A 19,692-nucleotide genomic window follows, 5' to 3' on the forward strand; every position below is an offset into this window, starting at 1 on the left:
AAACAACTTTAACACAGTTTTTAAAAAGGAACTTCTAAGCAAGGAAATGTTTGCAACCTGATGTTTGTTTAAGCAGCACATGCAATATATGGATCCATATACTAAATACAACAGCCATGTGTTAGGTTGTCCTTTGTGTCCGACACATTTGTACCCACCCACCCCAGGCTCTTGCAGTCCCCCTCCAGGTCTACAGTGTGGAAGGAAGACTAGCATTTACTGAGCTCCAGGAATTGCACGTGTGTGTGCAATGGGGATGGCGATTTCTCTTATGTGAGGTAATTAAGATAATCGTCACATAAAGCTAAGTACCTCGCCCAAGTTCCCATACTGTACTGCCCAATACTATGCTTTCAGGGTCGATGTGAGTCTGGCCCCTCCCTCGGGGGTGTATTCATACAAGACTGGTCAGGGCTGGGCAGGAAGTGGTGGGTGCCTTGACAAGCTTGTCCTAAAGATGAAAGGTAGGTAAGTCAATGGCCGTGGAACATAATACAGCTACCGGCCCTTTGGAAGGGATTCAGAATCCCATTGGCATCATCCTCTTCTCATGTGTATCTAATGTTTTCCCGACTTCAGCCCCTCTGGGCTGGACAGAGATATATTTCTAGATCCTTCTGTCCTATCACTTATGAGGGAGAGAGCACATGCATATTTCCATCCTATCAGGCCATACTGTTGTCTACATCTGCAATCCCCAGTTCCTAACACTCGGTGAGCACCGTAGCAGAATGCCTCTGTGTCCCTGCCACCGCACTGGGAATGCTGATAAACAGGTGGGCACTGTCCTTGCTCAAGGAGCTGGAAGGCCAGTGTGAAGCTGAGGCAACTGACCCAAAGCAGTGACCGTGCCTCCTCTCCTACAAGGCCATCCATTCCTGGTTACACAAGCCACTCCTGCCACACAAGAAGGGATTTGAAAAGCTCTAGCTCATTCTTGGGAGACCCCTTACCAAGTCAATCCTGCTGCTTGTCAAGTTGGTACATGATCCTGAGAGTTCTGCATGCACTTTTCTCTCTATCTCCATGCCCTCCCCTCCCATCTATCATAGAAAACCCCCTCTCTCCTGCATCTCCTCCCTTCTTGGTGGATTTCCTTCTTAAATTTGATCTGACTTCAGGATACAAGCATGTCTCCAGAGGCCTTTGATTATTAGCAGAGGAGTCCTGAAAAATGAAAGGATTATCGTTCTAATGGAGGGATTACAGGAGTGGAGTCTGGTCTTCAATGGATTCCACATGAAATTACAGAGGCTCACTCACCTAAATCTGTGCACACATGCACACATGTACACACACACATACACACTCCTCTGAGGGAAACAGGATACTCTTCACCAGTGCACCGAATTTGAAAAAAAAAAATCCCCATCTTTAGCACCCCTAGGTGTCCAAAACAACCTGTATAGGTTCCCATTGATTTTTCTTTTTTATCTTTTAAAAGATTTTATTTATTTATTTGAGACAGAGTGAACAAGAGAAATAGCATGAGCAGAGGAAGGAGCAGAGGGAGAGGAAGAAGCAGACACCCCACTGAGCAGGGAGGATTATGATCTGAGCCAAAGGCAGACACTTCACCAACTGAGCCACCCAGGCACTGTACTCCCACCCCCTAATACCCCACCCATTAATTTTCAAAACCACCTCAAGGCCGCTTCTCATTACATCACTTTAGTCTCGTGTTATTCGTTATTCATCAGCCTCCAAGACCCTTCAAAGTTCATCACCATAGCCACTGAGCCACCTTGTTTCTCCTGCCCTCTGGGCTCCTCTTCCTGATTCTCCATACCTCTCTGACAGCCTGTCTCTATTTGATGCTTCCACTTTTCCTTCCTAATCCAGGCTGTGTTCTCCACCTTCCATAACAGGGAGACAGTTAATGCCTTAGACATTAGACAGTCCCTACCTGTCTCCAAGTGACATTTTTGGATAGCTGGCTCTTCCTCTCAGTGTGCTCTTCCTGCCCCGTCTAGGGTTCTTTCTTTTCCTTTTCTTTCTTTCTCTTTCTTTCTTTCTTTCTTTCTTTCTTTCTTTCTTTCCTTTCTTTTTCTTTCTTTTTAAAGATTGTATTTTTTTATTCATGAGAGACACAGGAAGAGGCAGAGATATAGGCAGAGGGAGAAGCAGGCTCCCCCGGGGAACTCAATGTGGGACTCAATTCCAGGACCCGAGGATCACAACCTGAGTCAAAGGCAGATGCTCAACCACTGAGCCACCTAAGCGCCCCTGCTTTCTTCATTTAAATTGTGCCTTTATTCAATCCAGATTGCGGAGATTTTTTTTTTTACCCCATTGGTGAGTATTCATTCTACATTAGTGTGGAAAGACCTAGCTGTGACCCATTTCTAGAATTATCTCTCTTAAATGAACACATAAAATTCACTGGTCAAAACAAACAATGAAAAAGAGTTCTTGAATTTCTTTCTGACTCCTAGGAGTTCCTATGTATAAAAACAAACCAAAATGACCTCATTTTGTGCAAAACCACAGGAGTGATAACAAGGTTTCACTGCGCTATCTCCCTCTGCTTTCAATAGCACTATTGATAATGATCAGGACCCACCCCAGAAATCTACTACATCTGATAGCACACCACCATCACTCACTCACCTGGCCCTGAGCTATCTTCCACAGGTCAGCCAGTCTCAGATCTCTATAAAAATACACACATACTCATATATATATGCAAGTACTACACAATGCCACAAATGTGCCAGATCAACACCATGTCATCAAGCCTAATAAGCCATTACATAGAACATCGCCTGTCCCAGTTACTCCTTCCCAGCTTACCAAATAAAGTATAAAGAGAACTTAGTTCAGTGACAATCACTGAAACATTCAGTTAGTTTCTCTCATTTCATAGAACTTATGACTCTTGATTATGAGTGTCTTGGCAGAGGCTATAGGGGTATGTCCTGGGAAGGCGGTGCAAAGCTCTTTCTGTGTTCCCCTCTCTTGCTGGCCCTGTCTGTAGGTCTGTGACTGGCTGTTAAACCCACGCACCCTTCACTCACACTACCCCCTGATACTCTACAAACCCTGGAAAACTGGACTAGGATGTGTCAGTACCAATTCTGACCTCTCTCCCCAGCCTGAGGATACCACCCGGGGAAGCTGAGGTTGCCCCCTTTCACCACACCCTGAAGGCTTCACTATGGAGCCTTCACCTATTCCATTTGCCCAGCAACTCTATACAATGGGAGCAGCTGAATTGTAAAATGACTTTCATTTGGTACCCACTTATCTTTGGTAAGGATCCCCTAAAAGAAATTAAGGTAATCCTTTGTTAAGATCACTAAGAAGATAAACACAAGGGCAACTATTTAATTTAATTTGTCAATGATGAAGGCTTTATGCATGTTGGAGGAAGGGTAGGGGAGAGTAAATACATGGATTATCCTTTCAGATTGTTGTATATCTGATTTGCTGAACTCATTCCAAGAGTTCTATGAAATATACTAACACAAGAGAAGCTATACTCACCCCATTTGGAAAAAGTAAGATCCACTGTCCTCCAACTCAGCTGGCCAAAACTCCAAAATATAATCGTGCAGAGTAATTCTGGGTGAATTCCTTGAATTTAGCTCAATGCGCCCATGTGATTCATTGCTCTTGTACCATTTTATGGCGGTTGCTTCATTCTTGTGCTCAGATGCTGATGGGCAATATTTCAGATAGAAAGGTTCGCCTCTGACCGCAGTGATGTTAAAACGTGAAGTACAAGTTTCTTCATAAAATTAGCAGAGTAAAATAAAATAAAATTAAAAAAAAAAAGCAGAATGACAAGTGTAAACTTTTTCTTTCCTAATGCATTAGGTGAATAAGCCAGCTTGGTAAGAAAGTCCTGAGCAATCTCAGTGTCCCAATCCTGTGAGTTCTCTTATTTCAGGGTCAATACTTTTACCAACATGAGGACACTCTCAGGACATAAATGTAGACAAAATTTCCAACAGCTTTTCCCAAACAGACAGTACCAAAACTTAACCTACCATAGCTAGAAGACAGAGAAATGTAGTGAAATCTTTTCAAAGAAAATGTTATACATTACAACTTCCTCTTAAGGAAGGCCACAGACGTCACTGTGGTGCCACACCTACCCCAAAACATCTCTAGCTGGGGAAATCTCCGTGGAAATGAAAACAAGAAATCTAGAGGCCTCAGGGTTCCTCATCTGTCTCACCGGAAGTGTCACTTCTCCTGCTCTCAGTCAGTTTACCTGACCATTCCCTGGGCAGGCAGGGGGTTGGTTAAGGTACTCCCATGTAGCTTAGAGTGTGTGTGAGTTCATGATCTCTCTGGGTTACCATGTGGATCATCAAGAATTGATTAATACAATATCACTCCAAACCTGGGTATCTGTTCCTTCCCTCCTTGAGTGCTCTTGCAGGCTCGCTCTCTCCCTCCCTCACTCCTTCCCTCTTTCTCCATCAACCCAGATGCTCTGACTTTGGAAATTTATCTGCTCCTTTCAGCTAACAGGATCATCATTCCCCTCCCTCTGAATATCTGATAGTTCAACATCAGCACTCATGGACCCTTTCCATATCCTATTCTTTGGTGGCTTCAGCTTGGCCTTTTATTGAAGTATAATTAACACACAATGGTATATTAGTTTCAGGTACACAACATATTGATCAACAGTTCTATACATTACTCAGTGCTCACCATATAATGTTATTACAATATTTTTGACCATACTTTGACCATATTTTGACCTATGCGTATTTCTCATCCCTGTGACTTATTTATAACTGGAAGTTTACACTCTTACTCCTCTTTATATACTTCATTCATGCCCCCCACCCACCTTCCCTCTGGCAGCAACCTATTTGTTCTCTGTATTTAAGAGTCTGCGTTTGTTTGTTTATTCATTTGTTTTGTTTTTAAGATTCCATGTATAAGCAAAATTATATGATATTTGTATTTCTCACTTATTTTATTCAGCATAAGACCCTTTAGGTACATCCACGTTGTCACGAATGGCAAGATCTCATTCTTTTTTGTGGTTGAGGAATATTTTATTGCATGTATGTATATACACCACATCTTCTTTATCCATTCATCTATCGGTGGACACTTGGGTTGCTTCCCTATCTTGACCATTGTAAACAATGCTGCAATAAACCTAGGGGTGCATGTACGTTTTCAAATCAGTGTTTTTGTTTTCTTTGTATAAATACCCAATAGTGAAATCACTGAATTGCATGGTGTTTCTATTCGTTATTTTTTGAGGAACCTCCACACTGTTTTTCGCAGTGGCTGCACTAATTTGCATCCCCACAAACAGTACCCTTTAACTGAATTTTGAGAATGAGAATCTTAAATTAAGTAGAGTATTTCTCTGAGGGCATGAAGAAAATGCCTTCTTTATAGTTAGGGTCTATTTCTCAAAACAACTGTCTAGTTTAAACCAATGCTGTTAACCACAATGTAAAAAGGAAGTGGCTCAAATGATAGAAGAATTCTTTGAATACATGGGATGTCAAATCTACCTCAAAGTACAAGTGTTAATGAATATCAGCCTTGTGTTTGCTGGTTGTTATAGAAACTCCATTTTACATTTCAGTACTTTAACACAGAAGTTGTGATACATGTGTAAGTGTTGGTGTCAGTTTTAATTGACATCCGAAAGGATGGTATGTCAACAACAATTTATTTTCCTGTTTCAGAGATATACTATACATAAGACAAAGTACACAAATCCTACAGTATGTGCTCTTCTGTGTCTGGATTCTTTCCTACTCCATCATGTCTTGGATAGGCATCCATGTTGCTGCAAGAAGCAGTGATTTGTTCTTTTTCTCATAGTTTTTATAGTTGTCATATTTGACAATTTATCCATTCTGTTGTTGAATATATGTGTTCTTTCTATGTTTCAGCCTACCTTTAAAAAAAACACTTCCATAAATATCTGTGTCTTTGTTGTGATAGACACATTCACCATTTCTTTTGGGGAGTACTTATCATTTGCTGAAACCTAACCTGGATTACATACTCGCCAGGGGTAGATGGTTGGAGATCAACAATTCTATACATTACTCAGTGCTCACCATGATAAATGTAGTCACCACATGTTATTACAATATTACTGACCATACTCCGTTCACACCTCCCTGGCCGTTAGTGGTTTCATCAGCTACCTAATCTTATGCTTAACACTACAGGTGTTGTTGATTAGAAATGAGTTTTGAGAAAAAAAAACAAGAAAAAGAAATGAGTTTTGAGGGCAGCCTGGGTGGCTCAGCGGTTTAGCGTCGCCCTCAGCCCCGGGCCTGATCCTGGAGACCTGGGGTCGAGTTCTGTGTCGGGCTCCCCACATGGAGCTTGCTTCTCCCTCTGCCTGTGTCTCTGCTTTTCTCTCCCTCTCTCTCTCTCTCTCTCTCTGTCTCTCATGAATAAATAAATAAAATCTTTAAAAAAAAAGGAAATGAGTTTTGATTGAAAAAAAAAAAAAAAGAGTGGAATTCAAGGTATACGGGCTGCCCAGAACAGGTACTCCCATTCTTACAGGAACAGAGAGTAAGAATCCAGCAAGGTCAACAACCTAGACCCTTTGAAATGATGTCTGTCTCTGAAATTGCCTTGAGTTTGGACAATAAATAGGATATTGTCTTTCAGCTTCTACTAGGTTAAATGAATCCTCATGTAGAATATTGTCATATTTGCCTAGAGCGAACCCTTTATAAAAGGTACTCTTCCGATTCCTGAAAGGACAAATTGCTGGGACCTTAGTAACCCTTTAGAATGGATTGCATGGCTATTTTCCAGCCTGAAACATAGTTCATTGTAACTTGGGAGCAAGGTTATTAGTGTATGTCTATAGAGCAAGGCACCCATGATGCACCCTTTCCTGCACCTTGCTTTTCACCCAGCAGTTTCTAACAGATTATTCCATATCAAAAGCAGCAGATCTATCTCCTTCCTTTAACATCTGGGTAGTATTGCATTGTCTGCATTCCAACAAACATGGACCCACTTCAGTAAATATTGGACTGGAATTATTTGAAAGTATCACTCACTTAAATTCCCTATCTCTTCAGCAGTAATTTTCAAAGTAGAGATATGGGCTCATGTGTTACCCTTTCCTAGATAACAGATCAAGGCAAATTAATATTTCTGTTCCCACCTGCTCCTCCAAAGCATAAAGAGAACCTTGCTATTCAGTCATGCATCTCTTCTCCAAAGGATCCTATAAAGCCACAGAATCCTTCTTGATAAAAGTCTCCAAGCCATCACCGCTCAGTTAAAACTAGTACTTGCCACCTGATATGAAGCCTACGTGTTTTCTCCGGTCTATGCAGTCTTTCTTATGTAGTCCTTCTAACTTGAATATTTCCCCCCAGCCCTGCAAGGTATTCCCACTCACTGTCTTCACTACCTAAATAATGAGATCACTCTTGGCCTTCATGTTTGGAGAAAAATAATGCGTGTAAAACTTTCTAAAAATCAATAATAACGATGGCTGTGAACTCTTCAGTTTTAAATAACATAAAGCAGATTTTCATCTCTGACAAATGTAATTTGTTTCCAGATACAATCCTGCTCTCTCTACATAAACTCAGAGGGCTAAATGTTTTCTTTTTCAGTAGTTCCATATAATTCTTATTTGATATCATTTCTATGAACTTTTTTTTCTCTATGCCAGGGACACCAAATGGGTGGTAACTTTCAAAATAAAATTCAAAACCACTAATTTTAATAAATTCAGCATCTTCAGTAGACACCTCCACATAAAAAAAGTGAAACCTTCATATTCCCTCTAGACTACCAATTAAGTATGCTTGTGAATGACTATAATTACTTACCTAAGGTTCTTGTAAACATAAGCGCCAAAAGTGTCAAGAGTAGTTCTATATGATGCATATTTAGGATTCTGCCTCCAATGTTTTCTCTGGAAAATGGAATAAGACAGGTTCAGCCCAAACTTGCAAACAAAAGCACACCTGTGTCATGAAGGAGAATTTTTAAAAATCTTCTGGCACACAGACTTTAAAAAGAAATCAGTGCAGGAAGTTTTCACATCCTTTAATATAGTCATCAAGTATTCTCAGAACTTTCAGCTACACAGAATTCATAAAACTTCAAGGTAATGAATTTCAGCATCCAGAAAATTTCCAACTAGCGCAATTTTCTGATACAAGAGAGTCTGCTGTATTTCGAGCCTGGTCTACTAAATCTTACCTCAAAGATCAAAGTTGAAGACAAAAGTATTTCCAGAGAACCTACTGGTCTATCAATAGACAGTCTGTAATTTACCAAGACATGTATGGCAGGTGTGCCCAAATAGGGGTGTGTTTGTGTCTGTGTGTGCTCCTTTTTCTCTCATCACACCAGAATGCTCATCATGATCTTCATTTATCACTTGACTTTTTAAAGACCCACCTTCAGGTGCCTATGTGGCTCAGTCAGTTAAGTATCTGCCTTTATAGCTCAGGTCATGATCCCAGGGGCCTGGGATCAGAGCCCTACATCAGGCTCCCTGCTCAGCAAGGAATCTGCCCCTCCCCCAGCTTGTGCTCCCTCTCTCTCACTCTGTCTCTCTCTCTCTCAGTCTCTCAAATAAATAAATGAAGTCTTAAATAAATAAATATCCATCTTCCTTCTTCAGAACAAAGTTCTTCATGAGCTAGAAACTATCTACTTTGTTCATTACTGTATCATAAGAGTCCAGACCAATGCCTAGCACATAGTAAGCACTAACACTTGTTACAGGGGAATAGATGTATGGATGTGTGTGTGTGTGTGTGTGTATTTACACACATACACCCACATGTGTTTATTTTAGGAAACAGAGAGACGAAGCAGAAATTCCCTACACTCCAAATGTCTAATCTACATGGACGCCGTCAACTCAGATCTGTATTGAATTTAAGTCCTTACTCCAACCCATCATTTGTCCCGTGAATTACAAATTTAGAGAGTAGAACAAGGGAAGGGGGCAGTGGGACTCTTACACTGAGTATGAATATTTCAGAAGCAATCCCATGCTCCCTGCATAACACACACTGAGCTCCACTGGGTGGAGGAAGCACAGCGTGATGAAAGAGCTCGCTTTCTGGGGCACACAACCCTGGGCTGGCATTCCATCTGGAGCCCTGACTAGCTCTGCAACCTTAGGCAAGTTACTTAAAAGTGTCAGATCCTATCTGCTCATTACCAAAATGGAAATTAGTAAGAAGGCTTATCACCAAAATTGTTGAGTAATTAGATCAGCCAAAGCAATGAAGGCTTTCTGGATGCATGGTAGTTTCTCCGTCCCAAATAATTCTCTTACCAATTGCCACTCACCTCCCATACTTAAAAAAAATGGCTGTTAATGTTCAAATCCTGGATGAAGTTTAACAGCAAAACCATCAAACCACTTACATCAATCTTTATGAATAACATCACAAAGCATCTGCTGTAATTTCCAATAGATAATAATAACGTAAAGACAAAAGAGTTAAGAATGTATGGAAAGTACCAACTATTCAAATTAGAATATTTCTATGGTTATGTGGCTTGAAATCAATCCCCCACCCACACATATTACATACATTTATTATTAACTATCTATTCTCTTACCTCAAATAGAATGAAAAGTGTTTCCTCTGGTTAAGACTGACACAGCCTCATAAAGGGCACTGCTGTTTTTTCTTGGTTTTGGCTTTTGTTAATTTTCAAGGTCTACTGAGAAATAAATTTACTATGAAATAATCCAGCATTCTGATGAGTTAACTCTGAATTTCAATATGAAACATGTTAAGATCCCAGTATACAAAGTAGCTGATATTTGGGCTGCTCTGTGTGTATGTATATAAATTATAATGTACTTATTGTGGATTTAAAAGATTAAGTTATTAAATAATGGAACTCATTTTCGAAAGAAAAGCTATTCTGGGAAATGTCACAGATATCCTAGTAAGTATTAATAAGATATACATAGGAGAATATAAATATTAAATTTCTTGCATGAAGGACATTTGGGGTTTTTTTAGTATTATGTTTGTTATTGATTTTTTTGCCAGTCCATAATTTTTCAATTTTTCTCTTTCCTCCTTCCTTCCTTCTCTCTTTCTTCCTTTCTTTCTTCCAATTTTTTTTATTTCCAAAGTATTATGTGCCCAATATATGATGCCATTATAAAATAAAGATTGAAAAGAAGAAAATGATCTCAATATGCATAATACTTTAACATGTTGCCTTGTACTTTTTCTATATGACTTTCAAATAATTCAGATATTCAAAATGTTCATATCCTGCATTTTCCACGTAATAAATGAACACTCCCCTGTGTCACAAAAATCTCCGTTAACATCACCTTAATTGCTACATATATCCCCCGATACGGGACTATTATAATTTATAAGATATTTTTATTACAAAATAACCTCATGACTATCTTCTTGTGTCAAAGGGTATGGATCAGTTTTGGGGGCATGACCTCTGGCACCAAACTGGTTGAATTTGGATCCTCATCCTATTGTTTACCAGCTGAATACCCTGGGCAAGTCACTTATCCTCCCTGCTCTTTAGTTTCTTTATTTAGGAAAGAGAATAACAATACTACATCCCAGAACTGATGTGAAGGTTTCATGAGTTACCTTTGCAAAGTATCTGGTGCATAAGAAGTATCACTTAAATGTTAGTTATTTATCTACCTTTCTTGGTGTTATGACAATGGCAATACAATCTATGATCAAAGAATACATTTTATTTTTATTTTTTTTAAAGAATACATTTTAAATGAGATAAACACATACTACCAAACTGCATTCTAGAAATGTAATAATTCATACTCCTCAGCTGTGCAAGATAATATCCATCTATCACACCCACATAAGCATCCTGCATTCTCATTCTTTAATTCTCTCTTTAAATTGGTTAATGGTGTTTCATGTCTTTTGTTTGTTTGTTTGTTTTTTAACCTGCGTTTCTATTGCTATAAATCAGAACATAAGGGTGCCTGGGGGGCTCAGTCAGTTAAGGATCTGCCTTCCGCCAGGTCATGATCCTGGAATAACAATCCCAGGATCCTGGGATGAAGCCCCACCTCCAGCTCCCCGCTCAGCGGGAAGTCTGCATCTCCCTCTCCCTCTGCCCCTCTCCTGCTCATGCTCTCTCTCTCTCTGTGAAATATATATAAAATCTTTTAAAAAATAATATTAAGCATATATGTTTTTAGCTATTATATTCCCTTGTGTATGAACTATTTTTTTACACCTTGGTCCAATTCTTAGATGTCTTAGCGGGGTTTTTTTTTTTTTTTTTCAATTTATTGAATTTACCCTTCAAATTCCTCTTTTGCTGTTTCACATATGGGAGACTTCATATTTATGCAGTCAACTCCACTATGCTTTTTCTTGGTGATTTTTCCATTACTTTTGCATGTAGGCCATTCCTTTCCCCTCAGTGGTCTGGTGTATGTATATTCAAGGTATGCTTTCTTCCTTTTTATGGCTTAGGGGCTTTTTTTAACATTAAAATGTTTTATTCATTAACAATTAATCTTCTTGTTTGGTATGAAGATAGGTCTAAATAATTTTTTTTCTCAAAGAGCTACTAATTATTTCTCTATAATTAATTAAAAAGTCCCATCTTCCCTTTACAGTGTGCTGAAAGCATAGTTATAATGTAAGGGCTCTCTGCAAGCATTCTATGGAAATCTAGCAGCATGATTGCTCAGGTGCAAATACATGCAAGCGTGTGTATGTATGCAAGCATGTGTGTGTATGTGCTTGCACACATGTACACACACACCACTCTTTCCTCTTCCACTGTGCTTTGTTTTTTCATTCATAGTACTCATCACTAACTGACATACTTTATTTTATGTTTATTATTTGCTGAATTGATGAATTCATTAAATTCATTAAACATATAAAGTTTGGTGTCTTAGGTGATCATCCGATCCACTGTTACATCTGCATAATCTTACCTTTGAAATGCTCCTTAAAGCATGATATCTTGGAAAATACGTTTTAACAACTGATGTGAAGTCTAGGGTACTCATTCTACCCTGGATCTTAAATAATAATCACAATACCTAGGTCCTCACCCAGACACCTGAAAATCCTCCTGGCGATTCTAATATGCAACCACGGTAGGAAGACACTAATCTAGCGGACTTGTTTGTGTACCTAAAAGTACATTTAATATATCATAAATACACATTTAATAATAATTCACCATTTAAGACATATTAAGTATATGTGCACATACACAGATGTATATGTATATAGATATGTATGTGCACACACACAAAGAACATTCACAAACTTCCCCTAAATCACTGAATGGCATGAAGTTTTCCCTAAATGATAAAGTTCTCTTCTAAAAATCGTGTGACGAAGGGCAAGCCAACCGTTCTGACTATAGTCCAGGGTCCTGCAGAGTGTCTGAATCTCATCCTGGAAGGTTTTGCCCACTTGCCCTGTTCATATACCCTACCCTGAGAAAAGTGACCATTTTCTAAAAAAACCTAATTCTCAGAAACCCATAGTTGTAAGGCTACTTCTTGGTAGCCTCCTTAGTTGTGAGGCTGAGTTCTTTCTGCGAAGGAAGCTGAGACTTGACCAGTGAACTGGCCCAGATTATAGAGCGTTACACTGACTCACACAGGAATAGATGTAGATCTCCTCGACTGAAATCACTCTACCCAGAAAATCAAAATTGAGCACCTCCTAAGATAAACTGCCTTGAGGAAAACCTTAACACCAGTGATTTGTAAAATAACTCTTCTTCTGCAGTGTTCGGTGCCTAAGTGTTTAACTCAGCCATTGAGATGATAAAACAACCAACGCAAAGAGGAAAAAAATGATCTTCGACATAAAACACACACAGGTGCACATGCGCACACACATGCTTCCACATGCTTTCACTCTAAGGAAAGTAGAATTTATGTTGAATTAGGCTTTTCATCTGCAAGGCCAGGAGAATCATTCCCATTTCATAGTCCTTGTCACACAGATCTCTGTGGCGTCCCTAGGCCTCCTCCACTCCACCTGCGCCTGTGCTAGTCCTGCTACCCGAACCCTTCCCACTTCTAACTGCAGGGTCCTTGCAATTCTTACAACCTGACTCTGATCACCTTCTCAGGGAAGCTCTCCAACTGCCAGTGCCCCAAACAGCCTTTGTCCACACACCTGCACCACGCGGCATTCCCATTACTCCTGGATTCATCCCCACTCCCTGGGACCCTGTCTTTCCGTGTTCCCAGACCTCTTTTTTTTTTTTTTTTTTTGTTCCCAGACCTCTTGCTCACAGCCTTTGTATGTGTTTTTGTGCTGGCAGGGAGGGGAAGGGTTGGTTAGCAGTCGCATTATCCCAGAACCTGAATAAACCCAGTTTCTCCCAAATGTACACCCTCCCAAGCCACTCAAGGTCCTCAGGATGAGAAGTGCGCCCGAGATCCCAGCACTGCACAGCACCAAAAGGAGTGTTTGCTGAGGTTCCCAAGAATAGAACAAGGGAAGAGGGTGGAATTAATACAATAACCTCAGGTGTCTATACCTGACAGGGATCACCCAGTCATTAGTTTGTCTCCTAACCTGCAAAGCAACTTGCTTGGGGTTCTAACTCCTGGAAGCACCTCAAATTAAAAGTAGAGATTTTGGAATCAGGGAAATTTTGGTGTGAATCTGTGATCTATTACTTAGTAAGCTGGATGCCTTTGGATAAATGACTAAACATCTCTCTGCTTTGGTTCTCCTCCTTTCATTAAGCATAATGATAGTGCCTACTTCAGTCAGCCTACAGGAGGATTGAGAGAAAATAATGCATCTAAAAGTTTTCTATACCATGCCAGATAAGTGCTTAATTTGTAAAAGCTACCGATTATTTTAGCTCTTCTCACTTTTTTAGAAAAAAAAAAAAAAAAGAATTATAGGGCAAGTTTTAAGGTCTGAAATTATACTAGCTGGAAAAATGGATGCTGTCTCACCAATTATTCATGTGTGCACGGGTGCACATATATGTGCGTATATATGCAGACACCTGGACATCTACTTATATAAATAATATTTTAAAGTATATATATAGATGTATATGCATATCTGCATGTATACATATATATGTACACAAAATCCCTACTTATGACAGCTCCATTTATGCTTTTTTGATTGTATGATGGTGCAAAAGAGTTACACATTCAGTGGAAACCATACTTTGCACTTTGAATTTGAATCTTTCGCATCCTAGTGATATGCCCTATGATCCTCACTAGCTGCAACTCCCAGTCGGCCTGGGGATCATGAGGGTGAACAACAGATACACTTAGAGCCATTCTGTACCCCCATGCGACCGCTGTTTCTCCTTTTCCGTATACTATTCCATCAAATAAATGAGATATTCGACCGCTTATTATGAATTAGGCGTCGTGCTGGAGGATTTCACCCAACTGTAGGCTAACGTAAGGGTTCTGCGCACCTTCAGGTAGGCTGAGCCCTGATGTTCAGGAGGTTAGACGTATTAACCGCATCTCCCAGTGACTTCGCATATTTTCAACCTAGTCTGGGTTTTCCAGGGGCACCCCCGCCCCCCATCAGCGGAGGAAGACCTGTTACACATAGTGGCACACACCCTTAACGATCTTGTTTCCAGAACCCCCGTGCCCTGGCTGGGCTGGGCCGGCCGGCGGGGCTGGCGGCGCAGGGGGCGCGGAGGGGTGCGGCTGGCAGCCGGGGCGCTCCTTACCTTCAGAGGGGAGTCCCCCGCGGCCGGGGTCGGGGCGGGGGCGGGGGCGGGGGCGGCCGTCCCTCCTGCACTCACTCGGGTCGCGACAGCGGAGACAGGCGTTCCAAAGGCGGGTGAGAAACTGCGACCCGCCGTCTCCCCAGCCCTGTGCGCCCCCGACGCAAAGAGAGGCGCCCCACGTGTGATCAAAGATGTAAGGCAACTCGAGAAGGCTGGGGAAAGGGAAACAACAAACAGAAGGAACAGAGGAGGCTCAGAAGGAAGAAAGGGCGCCTGGCAGCGGCGCGCGGAGGCTGTGGGTGGGACGCGGCTCCAAGTGGGGCGCCGCGGGGCCAGGGGGCGTGTCCCGGCCTGGGATGCTCCAATCAGAGACGCTCGTCGTCGGGGGTTTCTCCCCGTGGGGGGGCCTGGGGGGCGGGAATCCTCCCAGGCTGCGGTGTCCGTGGACCCGGGGTACACACGGCTTTCCTCCGGGGTGCTCCTGGTCTGGGGCGCCCCCCCTCGCGCGGGGGATACGGACTCTCCACCTGGGCGCCGAGGAAAGTCCGGCGCGTCGCCCTTGCGCCGAGGCCACCGGTGCCCCAGGCTCGCGCGGCGAGTTTCGGGAGCTCCCGGGGGCTGGGCGGTGGCGGGGGACCCGGAGCGCCGGGGCGCGCGGGGCTGCTCGTTGCGCGCCCTGCAGGCCGCCGACGGGTTTGCACCGGGGTCACGGGGAGAGGGAGCGCGCCCGCCGCCGAGGGGCACCACCTGCGGTTAAGGGGGAGGAGCCCGGGCGGCCCCAGACGGGACGGAGGCCCGGGAAGGGCATCGAGCACACAGGACGGCTCCCCCAGGTCATCTAAAGTGAGGACGAGGCCGTCGGCTGAAGCCCTCAAGCCTCAGATCTGTGCTGAGGCCTTCTGCGTGGGCGAAGGGTTCTCTCCTGGAAAATAGTAGAGAGGGGGCGGAGGTGTTGAACTGAGATTTTACACTGTTAAGAAAAGGAAGCCAAAGGAGAACGTGTGTTTCAAAGTTTTCACCCCGTGGAAGAATGCGGGGTACATTTTGAGAGTGATCTGTAGCAGGATCTTTCCAACAAAAGAGAAGAATGAAACCCACGGCTGATAGGGAGAGGGTTTAATGAGTCATTTTCATTCTTTTTGTTCAGTCAAAAGAATTCATCGTGTAATAAATGAGAAAAGTAAAACAATGATCTCGATAAAGGCAATAAGAACAAGCATCTGACAAAATGCAACAGGCTTTCTTCATGAATAACACTAGGAATACTAAAAATAGGAACGTTCTTAATCTGATAAAGAACATTTGTAAGAAGCCTGCAGGTAATTTCATCATTAATATTGAAACACTTTGCTTTTTTCCTAAGATGGGAAACAAGATAAGGATGTCATCTCTCACCTGGGACAATCCTTCTGTAATAAGTAAAGAAATAAAAATAGAAAGCAAATAGATTGGGAAGGAAGAGATAAAAACTATTGGTTCTGATGGAAGGCATAATTTTGTGTAAATCGCCCTTCGAAGTTTACAAAAGAGCTGCTGAAGTCCTAAATGAGTTTGGCAGAATCATGGAATAATAAGCCAATATGCAAAAATAAATCGGAATTCTATATTCTCTAATGGAAATTTGAAAAATTAAATTTGTTTAAAATACCATTTACAATACCATAAAAAAAATCAAATACCAAAATATAGATCCCTTGGAACATATACAAGATGTTTACCATGAGATCTACAAAATACTGCAAAGAGAAATAAAAGAAAAAATGGACGGATATACCATATTTATGGATTGGAAGATGCATTGTTAAGATATCTATTCTGTACAAACTGTGGAGTTTATAGAGTCCATACATTTTTATTTTTATTTTTATTTTTTTTTAATTTTTATTTATTTATGATAGTCACACACATAGAGAGAGAGAGAGGCAGAGACACAGGCAGAGGGAGAAGCAGGCTCCATGCACCGGGAGCCTGACATGGGATTCGATCCGGGGTCTCCAGGATCGTGCCCTGGGCCAAAGGCAGGCGCCAAACTGCTGGGCCACCCAGGGATTCCGAGTCCATACATTTTTAGACTCTATATATTATAGAGTCTAAATATTTCCTACAATCCAAATCCCAGGAGGAATTTTCAAAGAAATTGAGAAACTGGTTTTAAAATTTATATGAAAATGCAAATCACCTAGAATAGTCAGACCAATCTTGGGAAAGAAGAACAAAATTAGAGGACTTATGCTGACCTGAAGGCATACAATAAGGCAATACTAATCATGATAGTGTGATATTTGCATGAGCATAGAAATAGAAAATAATATAGAGTAATAGATCCACACATATATAGCCTATTGATCTTTACCAGGGCATCATGTCAATTCAATAGGAAAAGATAAGCCTTTCACAAGTGTTGCAGGAACAATTGGGCATATCTATGGGAAAAAAATAAATGGGGTTGACCCTTACCTCATTCTATATGCAAATATTAATTCACAGTGGACCATAGACCTAAATATAAAAGTTGGAACCATGAATATTTCATAAAGATACATGGGAAAATATCTCCAGACCTTGAGATAAAAAAATAAAAAATAATTAAAAAAAAAACTTAGAAAAGACACAGACAACACTAACCATATAAGAAAAACTGACCAATTGAATGTTACCTAAATTAAAAACATCTGCTAATCAATGATACCGTTGAAAAAAAGAAAGAGGCAAGGAGGCAAGCCTGGAAAAATTGTCACCTTAACATCTATCTGAAAAGGAATTAGTATCCAGAATATCTAAAAAATTTCCACACATCAACAACATGAAGAGAAGCAACACAATTTAAAAACGTGTAGAAGATTTTACTTTCACTGAGTGATAGACACATGAATCTTACTGGTGAATAAGACATAAATGTTCAATATCATTAATCGTCAGACAACTGGAAATTAAAACCATAATGAGATTCATTGAATACCCACTGAAATAATTAAAATTCAAAGAAACCTAACAATACCAATCATTGGTGAGGAGGTGGAATAAGAGCAGTCTTGTACATAACCGGAGGAAATGAAAATGGTACAATTAGTTTGCCAGTTTGCCAGTTTCCTAAAAAGGACCACACTTAGGTATTGAGCCAAAAGAAATAAGAACACATGTCCACAAGAATATTCACAATCTCCATATTCACTATAGGTACCATGTGAAACAACCCATATGTCCATCACCAGGGGGAGGTTAAACTGAGTACAGCCATGCAATGGAATCCAAGTCAGGAATACAGAGAAACAAAGTATGGACACATACAAAACATGGATGCATCTCCAAAACGTTATGTTGTGTGAAAGTACAGAGTCACAGCACTGTCTGTCTGACTTTATTGATGGAAATTTCATGATCTGATCAAAACTAATGGAGATAGAAATCAGAACATTATTGGCCTCTGAGGAAGGAGAGAGATTGGCTGGGAAATATCAGGATGGAACTTCTCCAGTAGGGAAGGTGATGGAAATATTTCTTTTTTTTTTTTTTTTAAGATTTATAATCTATCACTCTTTTTGAGAGAGAGACAGAGAGACAGAGAGCACACGAGTTAAGGGAGGCGGAGAGGGGGAGCATCTCAAGCAGACTTCCCACTGACTGGGGAACCCAATGTGGGGCTCGATCTCATGACCCAAGAGATCATGCCCTGAACCAAAATCAAGAGTCAGATGCTTAACTGACTGAGTCACCCAGGCACCCCTGATGGAAATATATCTCTCTTGTTCGGGATGGTAACTACACAGGTATGCGTAATTGTCAAGACTCATCAAACTTAAAATCTGCATTGTATTGTATGCAAATTTGACTCAAGTAAGGGCAATTCCTTGTGTTTTTATAATTCACCAGAATTTTGTAACAGGATCATACAATAGACACCTCACTGGGTTGGACTGAATTCATTCTATTCACGAAACCCCTCCTGGTGTCTGCTGTGGCTTTGAAACTCATAAAGAAAGTAATGTGCCTAATTCCCCTATGTATCCTTCCACAGCCTTTCCTCTCTCTCTGCCCCTTTCAAAGAGATATTTAGCACATGTTCAGAAAAATGTAAATGTTGGATATTTGCAAAGTAGCTTACAATTTGGGCAGTTAAAATATATTTAAAAATAAAGAGATTGGAGATCCCTGGGTAGCTCAGCAGTTCAGCGCCTGCCTTTGGCCCAGGGCATGATCCTGGAGTCCCGGGATCGAGTCCCGCGTCCGGCTCCCTGCATGGAGCCTGCTTCTCCCTCTGCCTGTGTCTCTGCCTCTCTCTCTATGTGTATCATGAATAAATAAATAAAATCTTTAAAATAAAATAAAATAAAAATAAAAATAAAGATATTATAACTTCCTTGTTATATCCTATAGAAAGAGCCCAAATTTGGCTCGAGGCATTCAAGTAGCTAATATAAAGAGGAAAATAAAATCATTTCCAAAATTCTCCATGTCCATAAATCAAACACCTGTCTGTAAGTCTAGGTGGGTAGGGAAGCTGGATTAAAGGTACATGTACTCCTGACAGTATTACTTATGGTCACACAGCTGGCGGAGAACAGAGGATATCTTGTTGATTCCAAATTATGTGGTGTTAACTAATCAACTAGAGGGCATCCTTCTCACAGGCTGATTTTTTTAGTTGTTCAATAAAATCAGATGTCACCACAAAAAAGCAGATTTAGCAAATAAAAATTCCCAGTGAAATTTTAATTTCAGATGATATTTCATTCTTTGAATTCAGCTTTAACTGATGTCTTGTATTTTATCTGACAACCTTAATCCAGGGAGTATAGATTCAGATTATAGGGTATGTAGAGGGATAGGTAACCACAGATCCTTTAGGCAACCTTACAGAAATAAACAAGTTCTTTTCAAGCAAGCCTCTGTAAAGCATTGAGTGACAGTTCAAGATTTTACTCCCTGTCAAGGATCTGGAGTGCAGTTTTCTTTTGCAGTTAAATGCAAAATTGTATACTTTTAAAAGCATCTCAGCAAAGGGTGAACTCCTTTAGG

General features: G+C 40.9%; 1 protein-coding gene across 3 annotated transcripts in view; it reads right to left on the reverse strand.

The window, feature by feature from the left end:
• The window catches only part of IL18R1 (interleukin 18 receptor 1), a 39,246-nt gene extending 23,962 nt beyond the window's left edge, over positions 1–15,284 (reverse strand). Inside the window, exons 1-3 of one of the 3 annotated variants that reach the window (XM_038550918.1) lie at positions 14,677–15,284; positions 7,809–7,894; positions 3,487–3,730 (exon numbers count right to left, since the gene is read on the reverse strand). In XM_038550918.1, coding sequence (XP_038406846.1) covers positions 3,487–3,730; positions 7,809–7,866 — 302 coding nt within the window. In that variant the 5' untranslated portion in view covers positions 7,867–7,894; positions 14,677–15,284. Of the gene's footprint in view, positions 1–3,486; positions 3,731–7,808; positions 7,895–9,567; positions 9,603–14,676 lie in introns of those variants that run through there. The other 2 variants (XM_038550916.1, XM_038550917.1) reach the window with 2 other exon arrangements.
• Positions 15,285–19,692: the final 4,408 nt, after the last annotated feature.

This window comes from Canis lupus, chromosome 10, assembly GCF_011100685.1.
Source record: "Canis lupus familiaris isolate Mischka breed German Shepherd chromosome 10, alternate assembly UU_Cfam_GSD_1.0, whole genome shotgun sequence".
Lineage (NCBI taxonomy): Eukaryota > Metazoa > Chordata > Mammalia > Carnivora > Canidae > Canis > Canis lupus.